Source organism: Girardinichthys multiradiatus, chromosome 15 (genome assembly GCF_021462225.1).
Source record: "Girardinichthys multiradiatus isolate DD_20200921_A chromosome 15, DD_fGirMul_XY1, whole genome shotgun sequence".
Classification (NCBI taxonomy): Eukaryota; Metazoa; Chordata; class Actinopteri; order Cyprinodontiformes; family Goodeidae; genus Girardinichthys; species Girardinichthys multiradiatus.
In genome coordinates, this window is record NC_061808.1 from 3,413,579 (window position 1) to 3,430,982 (window position 17,404).

Here is a 17,404-nt window from a genome sequence, read left to right on the forward strand (position 1 = left end):
CCAATTTATCAGCTGTCAAGCATGGTAGCGGCAGCATCATGCTGTGTGGCTGTTTAGCTGCTTCACTGCATATGCATAATAGAATAACAAGGAAGGAGGACAACCACCACGTTCTTCAACCTAACCTCAAACCAACAGCTGGTTGGATGTAACTTGGACACAGTCAGGTGTTCCAACAGGACAAAGATCCCAAACACACAGATGGTTCTGAAATGGACAAAGCAGGCTGACATTAAGCATCTGGAATGGCTTTGCCAAAGCTCCAACCTCAGCCTTATTGAATGTTTGTGAACTATGCCTGAGAGCCGGGTCCATGTCTGGAAAACCAACCAAAGAAGAGAAGGTCAAAGAATGTCAGAAGCTGGTTGCTGGATCCCAAAAAGTCTGGTTGAAATTCCGTCAACTAGGAAGCATTTAGCCAAATATTAGTTGGGGTGAATGTATTGTAGATATTTGAAGTTTGACCCTGAATGAGAAAATCCATCAAACTTCTTCACCCTGTTCCTGTTTCCTCCCTGGAAACACAAAAAACTGTTTATTAAAATGAACCTTAATGTTTGGGCAGAACTTTAAATGAAGCTCCTTTATCAGTTTGATTCCTATTTGTTGACATTTTTAACCTGCCTATAGTTGACAAGGTGTGAGGACACCATTTAGCACCACACCTTGCATTCAATAATTATAACTGATTACTTTTAATTTTTTGTTCTTTTTACTGACAATCTGAATCAATAAAATCATAATGTATAATGCTTAAAAATGAAAGTGTGGAACAGAAACAACCAAAATGTTTGGCACAACAAGCAGAACTCGATATTTAAAGCAGTTTCACAGCCTTAAACAAGCCTTACGTCCCAAAAACAACACAATCTGACCCGACAGAATGAACTTTAACCTAGAAAATGTTCTCCACTTCAGGTTTCTTCGGAGACTCTGGCAAAACAAAGGAATAGCTCTCACCTACCATCATCTGCCATCAGCAACAATCATGGAAAAACCTTCCAAACAACATTCAGAACTTTCTGAACGTTCTGGACTTCATGCACAATGCGGTGAGGAAGAAAACTAACAACCTGAACACATCATCCCGATGGGGAAACATAGTGGTGGCAGCATCATGCTGTGGGGATGCTTTTCTTCAGCCAGGACTGGGGAGCTAGTCAGGGTTGATGGGCAGGAGGATGGAGCTAAATCCAGGACAATCCTGGAAGAAAACCTGTCAGAGGATGCAGAAGACCTAAGGCTGAGGTGGAGGTTCACCTTCCAGCAGGAGAACATACAGCCAGAGATACAATAGTATGGTCTAGATCAAAGCATATGTATTTGTTAGAATGGCCTAGTCCAAGTACAAAAGTAGATCTAATTGGGAATCTGAGGAGAGGCAAGATTTAAAATTTGATGTCCAGATGTTCTCCATCCAATATAAGCATTTTGAAAACCATGTATCATTTCTCCTGAACTTCATATTTCTGCATCCCTCTTCTGTGTTGGTCTGCCGCAGAAAATCCCGTTAAAACATATTGCAGCTGCGCATTTAACGTGGAAAAATGAAAAGTTTTGTACGCCGTTGTGTTTCTGCTGAATCCTGCTTTCTGGTTCAGTTCTGAAGCATCGTTTTATTTTTCTTCATGTTCCAGAATTATTCCTGCTTCCACTTTAAATGTTAGTTTAGGTCGTTCTTCATAATTTTCTATTAAATCTGATGGTCAAGATGAATTTAAGTTTAAATAGGCACTAAAAGGAAAGGACGAGGCTCGTTTAGTTACGCGTTCAGAGTCGATCAAAGTTTGCCTTCAATGAAAGTTTTAATTTTTCCAGTTTCTGCTCACTCTAACAGCACGCTGACTCTAAATAAAAGCATTTGAGAGTTTTCTGTCCTACAACGAATTCAGTGCGTCAAAATCTATTCTTAATACCACTGAAGGTACTGTTATGTATGATTCTGTGGCCTTTTCTAATCATCTCTTTGCTGCCCTAATTAAATATCTCTGCCCTTGTTGCTTATCTGCCGCACCGCGCACTGCTACAGCTTACACAACTGATCACATAAGACGCAACACGTAGTCAAGGATAAACTGATACCAGAGGATGACACCCGTTAGGAGGGTTAGGAACAGGCATAGATAAAAGCAGGACTCACGCTCCATTCTTTGCTCATCCCTAAGATGGGCTGAGGGGGGCCCGGTACTGAAGGTGAATGTTACTCTGTATCTGTTCAACTGTATACTCTGTACACTGATCATCCATCTTGATTTTATAATTAACCATTTCTCATTATTTCACAAGGTAAATACTTTGCTGGTTTTACTGGTTGGGTTTTGGAACTGGAGAGAAACGGACCTGGTGGTACACAGGGAGGAAAGAGAGTAAAAACTCCCATTATACAACAGTACTTTTCTTGTTTCTGAGTACTTTAATGCCACACGACAACACACCAAACTAATGTAGGTTTAAAATTCAAATTAAACTAAGCTCCAGACGGGATTCTCTGGTCATTTTTCTGTGATTTAATTTACAATAACTGACTAAGAAGTCAATAAATAAATAAAAGAATGCATTAAAATCAATCAGACGCTTCCAAGATTTAGGAGTTTGTTCATTTAATGCCGGATTTTCAAATTTTATGACCACTATCTCTTTTGAGGTCCTTGGGAGCCGGGGAGAATCAGACATAGCAACACTGATTCTAATCAGGTTTAGTTTTTAGTGCAAAGCAGTTAAAAAGGCATCAAAAAGTTTGTTTCCACCCCACACATCAAAGTAGGTAAATACACAGTAGATGGTAAATATATTTAATAAGTGGAGAACAATAAAACATAGCATTGTGAAAGCAGAAATCAGATCTCTGAATAGAGATCAACTCCTGAAAACTCCTGGGGGACATAGATTGATCTGTTTAGTTTAAAAAGTCTCAAAAAGGCTCAACTAATTAATAATAATTCATCCTAAAATACAGAACATGTACAAATGTTTAGCTATTTGCATCAAAGCAACCAACGCTTCTCAAAATTATATTTAAAAAAAAACTAAAACTAACAAGTGACCCATTAATTTTTCTATCTTTTCCCACAATAACTGACCTAAAGGCCGTCAATGAAGCCAGTTCTAGGTGGGTCTCATTGTTTGCAAGCCTAACTGCCTCAGGTTGGAAACCTGCGCAGCTCTCAGCAGCTCCATGGAAAACTTTTTTCCCAGTTTTTTTTACCGTTGGAGAAAAAGGAGGTGGAAAAGAAAAGTTTCTCCTCCGTTCATCTCGGATTTCAGCATCATGTTTGATGAGCACACAGCAGAGGCTGCTGCAAGTTTGGATTCAATTAACAACAATGATTCCTAACAATTTGATTTACAGGAAAACCTAGATCCCCAAGCTGAAGATGAACAGGAGCCACCAGCAGCAACAGAAACAGCATCTTCAGGGTCAGAACCACTTTAAATAAAGTTTCCAACACTCACATGTTCTCACTGGAGCGGCGGCTGGTCCCCCCGCAGGACCATTTTCCCTTTCTGCAAACTCTCAGGAAAATCTGCCTTTTCTTTTTCTCACAGTCAAACTTCTCAAACCAAACCAGCTTTATCTCCGCCGAGGCGCAAAAACTCTCCACAGTTTGAGGAGAGAGGGCTGAGAGGAGGAGGAGGAGGAGGAGGAGGATGAAGGGGAGGGTGTTGGTTCGGCTCTGGGCCGGAGTGCGTTCGCTTCTCTGACTTGGACCCACCGGCGTGGGCGGGGTCACAGATGAAAGTTGTCTTGACAATGAATGTTTTATGTAACATGACACCAGAAAGAAGAATTAAACAGCACGATTATAATATTCAGATGCTCCACAGGAGAAGCTTCGGCTTTTTGTTTCTTTCCAACTTGTCTCCACTGTTTATAAATCAGTATAAACATTTTTTTTTTCCTATTTAAAGTTTTTCTTCATATTTAAAAATTAAAAAACACGCAGCAAAGCAGGTTAGCTCATCTTTCATCCAAATAATATTAATAAAATAATTTTACATAAATCATCATGAGCAGAAAACAAACTAAACACATCATTAAATGTCATCTATGTTCTTCTTAGTTCTATTTAGCTTGACCAGTTTATGTTCAGGGGTTTACATCTTTAATTTTTACAAGTCATATTGATATTAAAATATGATTGTGCTCTGAAATACTTGTGGTCATTTAGCTTCATATCACTTGTTCTTATATACATGTAGCTATGTACATACATATTAGGATGCATGTGAAAATTACATTGTGTTGTAATGTGAAATATCCATGGAAAAAATAAGGTTTCTCACATTTCACATATGGGAAAGCACGTGCTTCACATGTTACGACATTATTGAATTTCCACATTCGTTACATGTAACATGTTGAGATTAGAGTGTGTTGTAACATGTTACACACACATGTTGCTGTAATTATTTCCCCCGATGCCATTTGTTTTTTTCACATGCTGTAAATGTGGACTTCATGTAATTAATCAGATAAATCCAGAGTTGGGTATAAACAGCAGTCACACTCTGTGATTCCCAACTTCTGGGGGTTTCGTTTTTCATGAATGGACCAAACTCAGGAAATAAAAGGTTTTATTGAAAACCTAAAACAGGCCTGTATTTCTCTCATTTTGAAAAATCCAGAAAAACCTGACCAGAAAGCAGTTTTCTGTCCCTGTCTGGGCAGAATTAGCAGGTTTGGGGAGCATAAACTCATCTGTTCAGCCTCAGCAAGACACAAAATGATGTTGTATCTCCACCACTGAACTGGTTATATGAAAGAGGAGGAATGTTCAGCCAGAGGAGAGCTGCACTAATGCGTCTAATTTGCCTGTAAAACATCACCCGCTCTGATCTTCCTGCATGATAAAAGCTTCACCACGCTGCACAGATTTGCATCATTAGGCCCCCTCAGAGGAACTCTGTTGCGGGCTGAATCACCATGTGTGAAAAGGAAGACACCTCTGACGTCACAGAGATGGAAAACAGTCTGGGATTAATCAGCACCAGTAAAAAAAAAAAAAAACAGATCAGGAAACACATTGTTCTCATTACAAAATGCTATTTAAAACGGTAAGAATCTTCTATCAAATATGTCCATAAATTCAGTGTCGAGTAAAAGTCTTAGGCTTCCATTTACTTTTATTTATTTTCCATCCAAGGAACCAGTTTATTATTTTAAAATGGTTTTGATAAATGGATCTTTAGATTATCTGAAGAACCTTCAAAGCTTCAGCCTAAACATTGGCTGCCTGCTTACTCATTTTTATCTGGTATTTTTAGATTTTTGTAAATCGTACATTTCATTAGCATCTCTGACTTAAACACTGCCCAAGTATCAATCACTTTATCACACATCTGCAGCCTATATTGTATAATTCTGATAGTATACAAACAGAAATGATTCAAATGACATAGCTGTGGGATTTCACGATTTAATTTCAATTTCAAGAAAATAAATTTTAATGGCAGTTGTTGGTTTAAACTTGAATCTACAGTTGAGTTGCACTGCATAAAATACGAAATATGCAGGACATTAATATTCATCTTCATGCATCTTCAGAAATAATGACAAAAAAACAAATAAATTCCCCTGCGATGGACTGGCGACCTGTCCAGGGTGTACCCCGCTGGAGATAGACTGCTGGAGATAGGCACCAGCTTCGCCCCGACCCACTATGGAAGAAGCTGTTGAAAATGACTGACAAATAAATACATAAAGAAGAGGGCCTTGGACTGAACCCTGAGGCACGCCACAACCATGTTGAGCTTTCAAGAAGGTAAAGCTTTTTAAAGTAACATAAACCATTCTTCTGTAAATGTTTAAGGAACAAACAGTTCTCCAGGTTTCAGGTCGATCAGGATTTTGATGAAGCAGGTTAAGAAATGGTTTAAAATACAAAAAGAAGGTGGCCTAGGACTGAAACATGATTAATGAAACAGCCTAGATGAGCCTTTGAGGCGGTATTTACAGATTTTCTCCCAGGCTTGCCCTATATTTAGCTTCAGCCATTTCCCTATCCTCCTCTGACCAGCCTACCTGTGTGAACACGTTTCCAAGGCTCTATACGTTGACCAATCTCAGATCAGCAAAAGATGATGGATGAATGGAAGATTAACCGAGGGTGGTGTACACATTGTGGAGGTAGAAACGCTGTAGGAGGAGCAGCTTATGTGAAGTAACCCACTAATATAGAAATATCTGGGTGCAGTTCTTTAGGTTCTATTAATTAACTTTGGGGATTTGTTTAAAATCAGAGGGTTACCTACGCTTCACAGATGTTCAGACATAATTTCTTAGTGTTGAGCAAGAGTTCTGAAGTCTTCAGATTAAACACTGAGGTCAAGCATACTGGATATATTCCCCTTAAACAGGAAGGTATTTACATGACTTCTCCCAAAGCCTCTGCAGACCTGCTACCTTTAACGATGATGTGAACATGACGTCAGCCTGTTTGCTGTTTGAACATTTCCTCGGCTTGCTTCGGTCTCCTGGAGTTTTATACGTGACCGGAACAGACGGTGTTGTTTTCTGCTTTAGGGTGCAAACCCTAGCCTTCACTTAGGAGAAAAACAAGGTGAAACATATCCCTAAAAGCAAACAGATGGAGAGCAAACTGTTAGGTTGAGCAGTGTAGATGGAAAGGTAGCAGTGTGCCCTTCACCATGGAACAAAAAGTAAAGAAACTGGAAAACAAAACATTTTTTTTGTACTGTTTCAGACTCTATTCTTAGCAGAATAGAGTCTGAAACAGTACAAAAAAACCTCATCAGGGGTAAGCAACACACACATAAGTAAAGATTTAGCAAGGGTACGGTGGAGTCTTGAGGGTGTGAATATATAAGTCTGAGTGTGTTTGCAAGAATTAGACTGTCAACGCTGATAGAAGTGCCATTGTCCTTGAGAAGAGAGGTGGAAGTTTTATCAATCGGCCGCATAGTCCTATCAGCACACAGCTGGTAGGGGAGTGCTGGGGAAGAGCATCGTGTTTTTATAACATCCAGGAGATATTTTGTCAATACCCAGTTAGCAGAAGTTGCCAAGACCACATTGGGGCGCCAGATTTAGAAAAACAATAAATGTTGTGGTTCAGGCAGTTGTGAATTTCCAACCACCTTAAGAGTTTTACTGGTGTGTCTCAATTGTGAATCCAAATAGCCAAATTTCTGATATTTTCCGCAGATCTGGAGCGTACAACTTCTCCAAGTTAACCTCTGAGTCCAACCTTTAACCTCTGAGTCCAACTGCTGCCAGGCTGTGATTCTTCTCTCTTAACATTTCAGTCTGAGTGTTGATCGCTCTACAGACTCCATCTAACATCGCAGGAAGCTTTGGAATACTTTTAACAGCCGCCCACGTTTTGGCAATCACTCGATAAGTCAGGTAACCACCAACTCCAAAAAGCAGAAATCCTGTTATCAAAAGTCTAAATATGTACACATCTTCTACGTCTGCGACCGACATCGTAGTCTGGAACACAATTTTCCACTGCTGCCAAGCATCCATTGTGTTTCCAGAGAAGAACGTCCCGTCTGGACAAGAGGGTCTCCTTTACCCTGTCTTCCCATAGGAAAAACAAATTTTGACCAATTTTGTTGAGAGTCCAGCTGACCAAATCCATAATTTACAAATGTGGTGGATATGCAGAGCGAGGCTCTGAGAAAAATACAGACAAAAGCAGAAGTAGGGATCAGCAGGGAGAGAGGGAGAGAAAACGCGTGTCTTCCACCGAGAGCTAGAGAAAAATACGAGTTGTAGATTTATTCACCTCCACAAAAAATCTATTTAAACCCAAGAGGAAAACACATGCTTACCTGATCTCTGATCCTGTTTTAGGTGTTCATGGACTGGATTGTGGAGAGGAGGGTGACTGGTTTAGGAACATCCGGTTCTCATCGTTTTGCAGATCATATGGTCATCCTGGTGCCTTCAAGTTATGACCTTCAGTGAGCACTGGAGAGGTTTATAGCTGACCTATAGGGTGACCTCCTCTAAGTCTGAGTCCATAAATCCTAACTGGAGAAGGGTGATGAATGACACTCGTTCGAAAGCAAAGCTCCAGTGTCTTGGTATCTTGTTCTTTAGGGAAGACGGCATGTGGCAGGAGATGGATAAATGGGTGAGGGTTTCATCTGCAGCAACGAGGGCATTGCTCCAGACTGTTGTGGTGAAGGAGTGAAGATCTGTATTCAATGAACCATTAACATTCCAACCTTCACTGATGGTACTTCTAATAACTGTACAGTATTTGTTTTAATGTTTTTTCCTAATGTACACTCTCTTACTCTTAGTTTTCTCCTCTGTGTCTATCAGCATGCTTCCTTTTGCCTTTCACTTTGCTGTGTCACTTTCTCACAGTGGGGAACACCGTGAGATAATAAAGGAGATTTTTTATTTCTTCTATTTCTGAACTCTGGATCATGACTGAAAGAACGAGAACATGGACAGAGGCATCTGGAAAGAGCTTCCTCTGTTGGGTGGCCAGGGGCTGCTTTTCATGCCCTTGTTATTACAGTGTCGTACCAGTTTTGTTTGCATTATAATACAAATCTGTCATCAGCATAAAGGAGAGCTACATGACAAACATTTTGACCCACAATATTATTGTAAATTGAAAAAAATATCCTATCAACACAGAGCCCTGAAGGACATCATGACATTTAGACAACAGGAGAGACTATGTAGTTGAACGCATTAATAAAAAATAAAATCCATGAAAACGACACATTTCTGAAAGGCACAAGAATTCATAAGAGATAGACGATGAAACATTCAGCTCTTTGCGTACTTGCTCAACATTTCCAGTACAATGTAGCTTCTTCTGGATCATGACGTTATTTTTGAAATGGAAAACCAGCTCAAACTCTCATCTTTCACCAATGTGCACAAGCTAATATATTAATTAACAAATTATGGATGTATGTAGATTAAGGGTGAACGTTATGAATAGTGATAATACATGATTAATGAGGCAGTAAAGGACTGAGAACAGAGGCCAATTCAGGCAGTCGGAACGGTTTCGATGTTTGGTTGTAGTCTTTAAAAGCCGGTGCGAGATGTGATTTACACCTAATTTGGACAAAATGCAGATCCATGATCGGGACGGAAATGGTTCCGTTTCTGAATCAGGCCATTTCTTGAACTGCCGATTGTTTATTCTGGTTGAGAAATCCAGATTTCCAATCCTGGGTTTTAGTTGTCTTTACAAATAATGTTTTTGGTCTGTACAGACAGATCATTCAGTCAAAGGTTTTTCAGATGATTTTACAATCATTTCTTTTGCTATTTTAGCAGCCATTAAGCATCAGTAAAAGGTGGGTTGACCCCTTTTCACTGATCCCTAGCGGTTGCTTAAAAGAATCTAAACTATGCTCCAAATCTGCCACTCATTTCTGTAAAAGTCTCTCAAATAAAAATAACAAGAAATGAGACAAGCAAAGAACAAAGGAGACCAAATGCCACCAGCGTTGACCTTTTCCGATTTCAATTATCAGTAATATTTCAACAAGTTGAGTTTTTTTCTCTTTCTACAGTTTTGAAAGGACCAAAATTCAGAAAATCAAGTCATGTTTTAGTTTGAGGAAGCAGATTAGATCTCTTGCAGAAACTGAATCTGCTTTGAAGATGTAACACAAAAACTGGGAAAGAAAAATCAAAACTAAAATCTACACTGGGCTTATTTCTCACTTAAAACATTGACATAATAAAAATCAGCAGATTCTGACTCTGAAATATTCAGATTCTTCAGATGTGACAAATATTAAAGACAATTAAACAATTATTTGAAACATTTTATTCAAACTGTAGTGACTCAGACCGATTCTGAAGCTTCATGCAACTTAATTTAAACCTTTAAAATCACTAAATCAACTGTTCAGAAAGATTAAATACAGAACACACAGTTTAAAGCTGAAACTACAACCACCACCTCTCCACCCTCTACAGACACAGTGATATAAAAATAAAAATGTTTAACTGGTTCCTCTTTCTCCAGCCCTCTGACTGCACCGTCCTCCACAGTTTCTTCCAGGTGGATAAATGAGATACGTGCTGTTAGTCCCAACAGGATAAACAATGAGACTGAACCCATTCTGAGGTGTAGCTGGATAGAAAACAGGTGGTGGAGAATAAGAAAGTAGCCAATCATTTTCTCAGAGTTTTGTTGGTTCAGTCTCAGCCCGATGAGTCCAGGAGCTGTTTGGTCCACTTAATGAATCTGGATCAGGTCTCGGAGGCAAAGCTCAACAAAGCACTTAATCTGCAGCTAACAACTCAATCAGGTAATACAAATGGCAGACTAGCCATTTCCACCTACTTCAAGGTCTTTTTCCAAGGGAATACCAAGCATTCAGCTCTTGCTTAAACCCAGGCAGATAACAAGCTGTCAGACCTTTAACAAAGACTCGGATGCTCAGGTTGTGGAGCTTGTTTTTTATTCAAACTGAAGACGACCATGCTACAACAACATGATGGAACGATTTATTGAAAGTTTGTTAACAGGAATTTAAGGATGTACTGGACAAATAATCTGTGATGATTCTGATTCAAGCTGAAATCTGTGAATTTGTCTTTGCAATAAAGCTTCACTGGATTGTACCTAGATCTGCCCTGCAGAAGCTCTCAGAAACACACGATCCTCCTGGTATGTGGAGGCCATCAGGTACAGAGGCAAATCGATTAGTTGACTCCTTTATTTTTGAGTGATATTGAAAGATTAATTAAATCTTGACAGCAGTTTTATTGAAAACAAGCTAGAGTTGAAAAGTGACACAAACTCAGACTAGAGTTTTGAACCTAAAGATGGAGCGCTCAGAACGGTTTTCTCTCCTCTTTATTTTGAACCTGCTGTAAGAACAATATAAATCATGCTCAGGCGGATGAGCTCGTATCGAGCTGATGGGGGTCGCTAACGAGGCATTCAGTCCACATGTCCTGCAGTCAGTTGGTCAGTTATCCCATCAACGGGTGCGACCGCAGACACAGGGCACCATTGTTCTGTCTGATATCCATCGTGTCCTCATCTGACGTGAGCGGCCTCAGTGTGAGAGCGTCGCCGTCGGCTCTCGTTGGGGCCAGATCGAAGACGGATAGAGGGCAGGAAAAGTGGTGGGGGGTGGAGATAGAAGAAATGAGAGGAGGAAGGAGGAGTCAGATAGGAGGAGGACAAAGAGCTTATTCTTTGCCCGTGGTGAGAAGTTTCAGGGCTTTCTGGAGGTTCTGGATGGCTGTGCCGACGTCCTCATACTGCAGAGCGCTGCCAGCGTACTTACAGAACTTCTGTGCCTTGGTGAAGTCTTCGGGGGAGAGCTGAACGCCGCCTGAGGGAGGGAGGGCAGGGTGAAAGGGAAGATGAGAGGAGGAGGAGGAAGAAGTCAGAGAGATCAGGCGTTAATGTGAGCCAATTAGAGGCCAAAAGAAGAGCAATCAGTCCTGATTACCGAGTTAACAAGGCTGCAGACAGAAATACAAAAGAGAGGAAGATCACTTTACAGCCAATACATGGCAGACAGAAAGATGGAGACAGCAGCAAAGCCAACTGCTGTCAGGACGTTTCAGGAAACAGTCCAGAATCAACAGAACTCAGTTAAACTGCAGGTTTTAACGGTTTTGTCTGATTTTAAGAGCAAATAGTCAACAGAACTAATATATTCGGCTAATTTGAAAGAAGAAACACATTAAATCAGCCGCAGCATCTGATGAAAGAGGCAGTTGCACATTGAAGTCCCATTAGTGTGTGCTGCTGCGATGTTGAGCTGAGGTCTAAGGTTTACGTTGTGTTAGACGTGGACCTAGAGCAGCAAAGTACCTGCTAACCTGCTCCAGAGATGTTCATGATCAGGAGTTTCAGTTTAAATGACCTGGATGAGCTTCGCTGCATTCATTCAACCACTTTCTACACAGGGTTCCTACGCTGTCGGGAAAACTGTGGAAGCATTGAATTATTTTTAGGTCATTTTCAGGTATTAATAAGTATGGAAACATAAAATAAGGACTGGTAAAAAATGATTTTCAGACTCTGTATAAAGTGTTGTATGCATCCATCCCGTTTTTGTCAGTCACAAATTTAAATCCTGACTGTAGAAACAGCATTCATAAAGTCATAGTAAACTTTAATGTTAGTCCTTAAAAACGGGCAAACAAGAACAGATTTATGGAAATCTAAATCTGGATTACGATGGAATTTTGAGAGGGAACGTGTGTAGGAATCCTGTCTACAATCTTTTTAAGATGAATGTTGCTTCAATTACAATCCAGGTAAAAACCTTGAGACTAAATCAGATTACAAACTTCCTTTGTTTACCTGTATACGTATCTGTATCTTATTAAGCTGCCTGCCCTCCACCCTTCACATTGTCTCGAGGTTTACGGTTCAGGCTGATGGAGGGCGGAACGCTATCCGACACATACGACCTCCTTCCCACTGCAGGAATCCAGGATAAGCTGGAAAGCTTCTGGCAGATCCTATAAATGTAGTCTCAGGCTTCCAGAAAGAACTGAAACATTCGGAGAAAACTCCGAAACAATGAAGCAGGTTTTGGATTATTTGGAAAGCTAATTTTCAAACAGTCACTGAAACCTAAACTGAATTATGATTTAAAAAGTGTGTGACTGTAAATGAAAGGCACCATGTGTAACAGGGCCCTATATAATTATAGGGCCCTATATGAACGTGTGTTGTATGAGATGGGCATAACTGCAGCCTATTTTTTGTTTTACGAGAGATATTTGATTAGAGAAGTGTTCATCACCGTTATTACAGACACATCTGCAGTAAAAATTCAGACAGCAGTAAATTTAATTGCTTAGTGAAAAACAACCTCGTGGCCCAACAATCTGTTTTTTTAATGACTTTGAGCTCAGGGTACTTCCCAGTCAGAACAAACGGTCTCTCCTCACCCATTTTGTCCTGATAATTTAGCTCTAACCAGATATCTAATGGTGCCTGACAGCGACTTAATAACTCATGTTTAATGGCAAATGTAAAACTTTAGGAGATTGTTACTATTTTAATACCCTTTCTCGGTCTTGTCGCATATTTTCTGTATGCCGATATTTCTAACTGTAGTCAAAGAAGTCAGGGTTTTAAAAATGTTTCAGCCTAGTATTAAAAACAAAAGCTACAAGGTCAAAAGCTGTGCACTTTAAATGCTTGAAATTAAAAATGTGGATGAAATAAGAGCTGGAAACTTTATGAGGTCTATTCAGATGTCTTCTGGGGATTTTAAAACCACTGCAGAAATGTTTTACAAAACCTTAACTCCTTCCTTACATTTCTGGTCACTTGTTCGAGCTCTCCCTCCCTCAATCTGTCTCTCCCTCCTCAGAGGAAACTCCTAACTCGAACCATACCTCAGCGTCTCTCTCGCCCCTGACCGCAGTGCTGTCCAAACACAACACGAGACACCGCATGGGACGGTTCTCGCTCTGCATATCGTACACAACCATCTGCACCGCTGCATGCCTCAAAGCCATAAAATAAGTGACGGCGCAGAAAGAAAACATATTAATGCATTGTGAGGAATAACATTTCATAAGCCGGCATGGTGCTCAGCAAATAAAAGAGAGTCTTACAGAAAGTTCAGTGTGTTAGAGAAGTGGTGAGTCCAGAGTAATGACACAGAGTAATGTGTTGCACTGTTCTCCTTTGGTCAGTCCACTAATTCTGCAGTGAAAAGGTGATTCCTGTAATTAATTTTCATTTTTTTAAAATGATCCAATGTGTGGCGTTGATATTTGAACACAGACTCCTTAACAATCCCTTAGTTCATGCTGTTCTTTGTGTTTTTTTCTGTGTTTTTCTGCTCCCTTTACTTTATCCAAAGTATTCTGATTTTACTCAAACACCCGTTTAATACGTTATTCAGTCTCCCTACAGTAAAACTGAACATAATGCAATCAGCAATTTAATTCAGCATGCCACAACATAAAAGAAGTTTACATCTGAAATATACTATACGGTCTCTTCAGAGGGGTCCCCCAAAGCTGTATGCTCGGGTCCTGTTTCTTTCCTTCGAAGACCACGCTGACCAAGTTTTTTGCTTGGCTTCTTGTTTCACTGCCTTACAGATGTTACTCAGTAGTATTTGTCATTTCTGATGCACGACTTCAAAGTTCCACCTTGTTCCACTCAAGTAGGATATTGTAGAAGATGACTAACCGACTAATGAGATGCCGACTTTTTTTAGTCAACTTGCCAGAAAGGTTTTACAAAAATAATGGAAGGTGAGGCACAACCTACAACTTATTTATACACAATATATTTTCTTTGTAAAGCAGTCATTGCATGAACGATTCTGTCATGGTTGCCTGCACACCCTGTACTATAACATGACCTAAGTAGAAACACATTACAGCCGATCCATTCTCAGAGTTTGCTTTTCCAAAACATTCAGGTCAGTTTTCTACACGGTACCTGTTCTATTTTACATGTTCAAAAAATACCCATAGAGTAACAAAAAGTATCAGGAAAGTATCTGTTCACCTCATAATACAAAGGATCCAGCACCCTGTTATTTCCAGGAAAGTACCCTGAAACTCCTGGGAATGTACCCTCTAACCTCTAGAAAAGTATCTGGAAAGTTTAAGTAAAGTAACATTTAAGTGTCAGGAAAATAACATGTTTGGTTTGGGTAATTGATCTGTACATTTTGAAAACTAAACTTTAGGATCTAAGAAATTGATTTTCAAGAGTTTAAAAAGGTACCCTGTAAATTCCAGGAAAGCAAAAAAGTTAGTTCCCTAAAGCTAATCCCTGAGTTCAATAAAAGTAACCTGTAAAATCTGGGAAAGGAACCTGCAAGATTGTAAAAGTAATCAGTAACAAGAAGGAACGTTTAAAGAAAGTGACCAGCAAGTAAAAGGAAACAAACAAAAAGTTGCACTGAAGTAACCTGAGATATTCTGGTTAACAACTTGTGAAGTCACCTGTTAGTTTTAGGAAAGAAACCTGTTACTTCAGGGAAAATGCCCTCTAAGTTCTAAGAGAACAACCTGAAAGTTGTGAATAGTAACATCTAAGCTGAGATAAAGTAACCTGTAAGATCAACCAAAAGTTCAACTAAGAAAGTGACCTGTCCCAGGAACGTGGCCTTTTAGTCTGTTACTTCCAAGACAGCAATTCCTAAACTCCAAGAGGATAAACTGTAATTTCCATGAAAAAAAACTTAGAAAAGCAACATGTAAGACTGTAAAAAGTTTTCAGTTTTTCAAGTAACCTGTTAGTTCTAAAAATGTAATTACTACTAAGTACTTAATATATAAATTAAGTAAATATTATCTAAGTAACCTGTGATGTCCAAAAGAGTAACTTGTAGGTTCGAGGGAGCTAGTAAAATCTAATAAAGTAACCTGAAAGACCTGAGAAAGTATCCTTGTGATTCTAGAAATGGTGCCCTGTAAGTTCAACAAAAGCAAAAAGATTTCCAGGAAACGTTCTGGGAAAGAACGGGTTGTAGGATCTGTTGCCACTCGTCACCGCCTTCGATAATAGTTTGTATTGTTTGAAGAAAATGTTAGACATAACCTTGAACTCCCAGCTTTTTACAAGCTGCATAATGTTGGACTTGATGGTTTGTGCATTCGCCTAAGCAGAAGTGGACAGAAGACCTGTGGGTGTGCTCTTGGAAAGGGGAAGGGATCGAAGCCACACTGAGGCACAAACATGAAAGCATTAAAGTGTGACTGGAGAAGTTTCTAACTGAAAACGGTCCTAATGATTAAAACCAAAGGTTACAGCAGATAATACAACCCTCAACTGAAGCGAACACCACTTACAGGTCAACTCACAGTGATGTTGAATGCTGACATTTGACAAGACGTCCTCATTGTGTCATGTGGTCTTCCTGTGTGGTGGTTTACAGACCCCCACCCATGAATTAGGGTCCCACGTTTTGTTTAAATGAAATAAAATATAAATGGAATTGCCGCAGCCAGCGCTGGTTTACATTTCGGTTTGATGACCTCTGTGGTTGAAGATGATTTTAGTTTCCATTTGAACCTGAAAGCGGAGATCTAAATGACTGAGGCATTGTTCCTGTTCAAGTCGTCTCTCAGGTAGACAGACTGTATGAAGTTCAGAGTAGTGATTATGAGCTGAGGTTTGCTAGTTAAACTGTGAGGTCAGCGGTTTATTACGGGGTGTAGAAACCAAAGCAAACAGCAACTTCAACACTTTGCTTTCTGTAAATCCACAGATGGGAACAGTTCTTGCCCAGAGTTAATATGCATTAAATGAAATAATATTACCATATTATTATTCTACTTAGATGTTATATTAGTGGGAGCCTTTAAAGACCAAGAAGAAGAACCCTGGGTGATATTTCTAAAAAGCAGTGCAGGCTGAACAAGCAGAGCGACAGATAAAATGTCTCTTAGTTAAACAGCGCTCAGGAAAAATGGTCTTCTGCTCTTCAGAGCTGTAGAAACAAACCGAGGGAAAGATGTTGAATCAAAGGCCTCTAATCCCTCGTCTGATTATTCTCGGTAAAACGCTGATTTATATTCCCGAGGGAATAGCTTTGAGAGACACGAGGGTGGAAAAAATAGAAAAGTTAATAGAAGAAATCTGTAAAGCGGTGGGAGACGTCCAGAAAGCAGAGATCATGAGGAACGGACAGATTTCAGGGACAGATTAAACAGCAGAATGAATAAAAAGGATGGATGATGGCTCGAGTAAAGAACTAAGATGCAGTTTAGTGCTTAGATAAACCAAGTAGTGCTAACAAAGCTGGCGTCTGTCTAAATGCTGATTTATTTTCAACTAATATCTACAAACTAAAAAAATGTAATGCAATAATTGAATCACTAAACTCATTCAGGGCTGATTCCCACTAATTAACAGTACGTGGCACAGATTCCCAACAAAGCCTATCATGGGGATAAAAAACCTGGAACATTAGGAGCATTTAAATGTATTCTCCAAGAAGAGGAGATATAAAGCTTTCCAACAACTATTCTCTTTAGAGGAGCAGTTTAGAGGAGTGCAAGAGCACTCTGCAAAGATCAGTTTCAAAGAATGCTGACTTAAACACCCAGTGGGATCTGAAGAACCTCTGCCATGACCATTAAAACATCTCTGGGGCTTCTCCACCCATAGCAGCAGCTGCTTAGTCCTAAATCTAACAGAAAACATTCAAACCAGCTCAAGAACCCAGGATCCAGAGAACCTCTACTTCCAAATTGGTCCTGATCAAGTAGTGATTAAGCATTTATGGTCCTTCCCACACATCTCCTATTCCTCTCACGCTCACTATAATATTTTCTTCAGAAACTCCATAACTGTTAGAGGATAAGAAATCCTATTAGAAGCTGTTTTCCTCATTCTTCATGCAGTACTCAGAACCAACAAGAGTCTAACATGAAAGCTCAGTTTCTTTGATTAACGAATTATCAGTGATGTTGACAGGAGCCCCCGGTGATGAT

At 39.8% G+C, this 17,404-nt stretch overlaps 2 protein-coding genes across 2 annotated transcripts in view; both read right to left on the minus strand.

The window, feature by feature from the left end:
• Positions 1–3,712, minus strand: part of LOC124882455 (adhesion G-protein coupled receptor G6-like) — a 70,547-nt gene extending 66,835 nt beyond the window's left edge. The window contains exon 1 of the mRNA XM_047388864.1: positions 3,454–3,712. Within this exon, the coding sequence (XP_047244820.1) occupies positions 3,454–3,455 (2 nt within the window). The 5' untranslated portion in view covers positions 3,456–3,712. The remainder of the gene's footprint in view (positions 1–3,453) is intronic.
• Positions 3,713–10,399: 6,687 nt separating this feature from the next.
• vta1 (vesicle (multivesicular body) trafficking 1) overlaps positions 10,400–17,404 on the minus strand; it is a 43,618-nt gene continuing 36,613 nt past the window's right edge. The window contains exon 8 of the mRNA XM_047388715.1: positions 10,400–11,301. Within this exon, the coding sequence (XP_047244671.1) occupies positions 11,156–11,301 (146 nt within the window). The 3' untranslated portion in view covers positions 10,400–11,155. The remainder of the gene's footprint in view (positions 11,302–17,404) is intronic.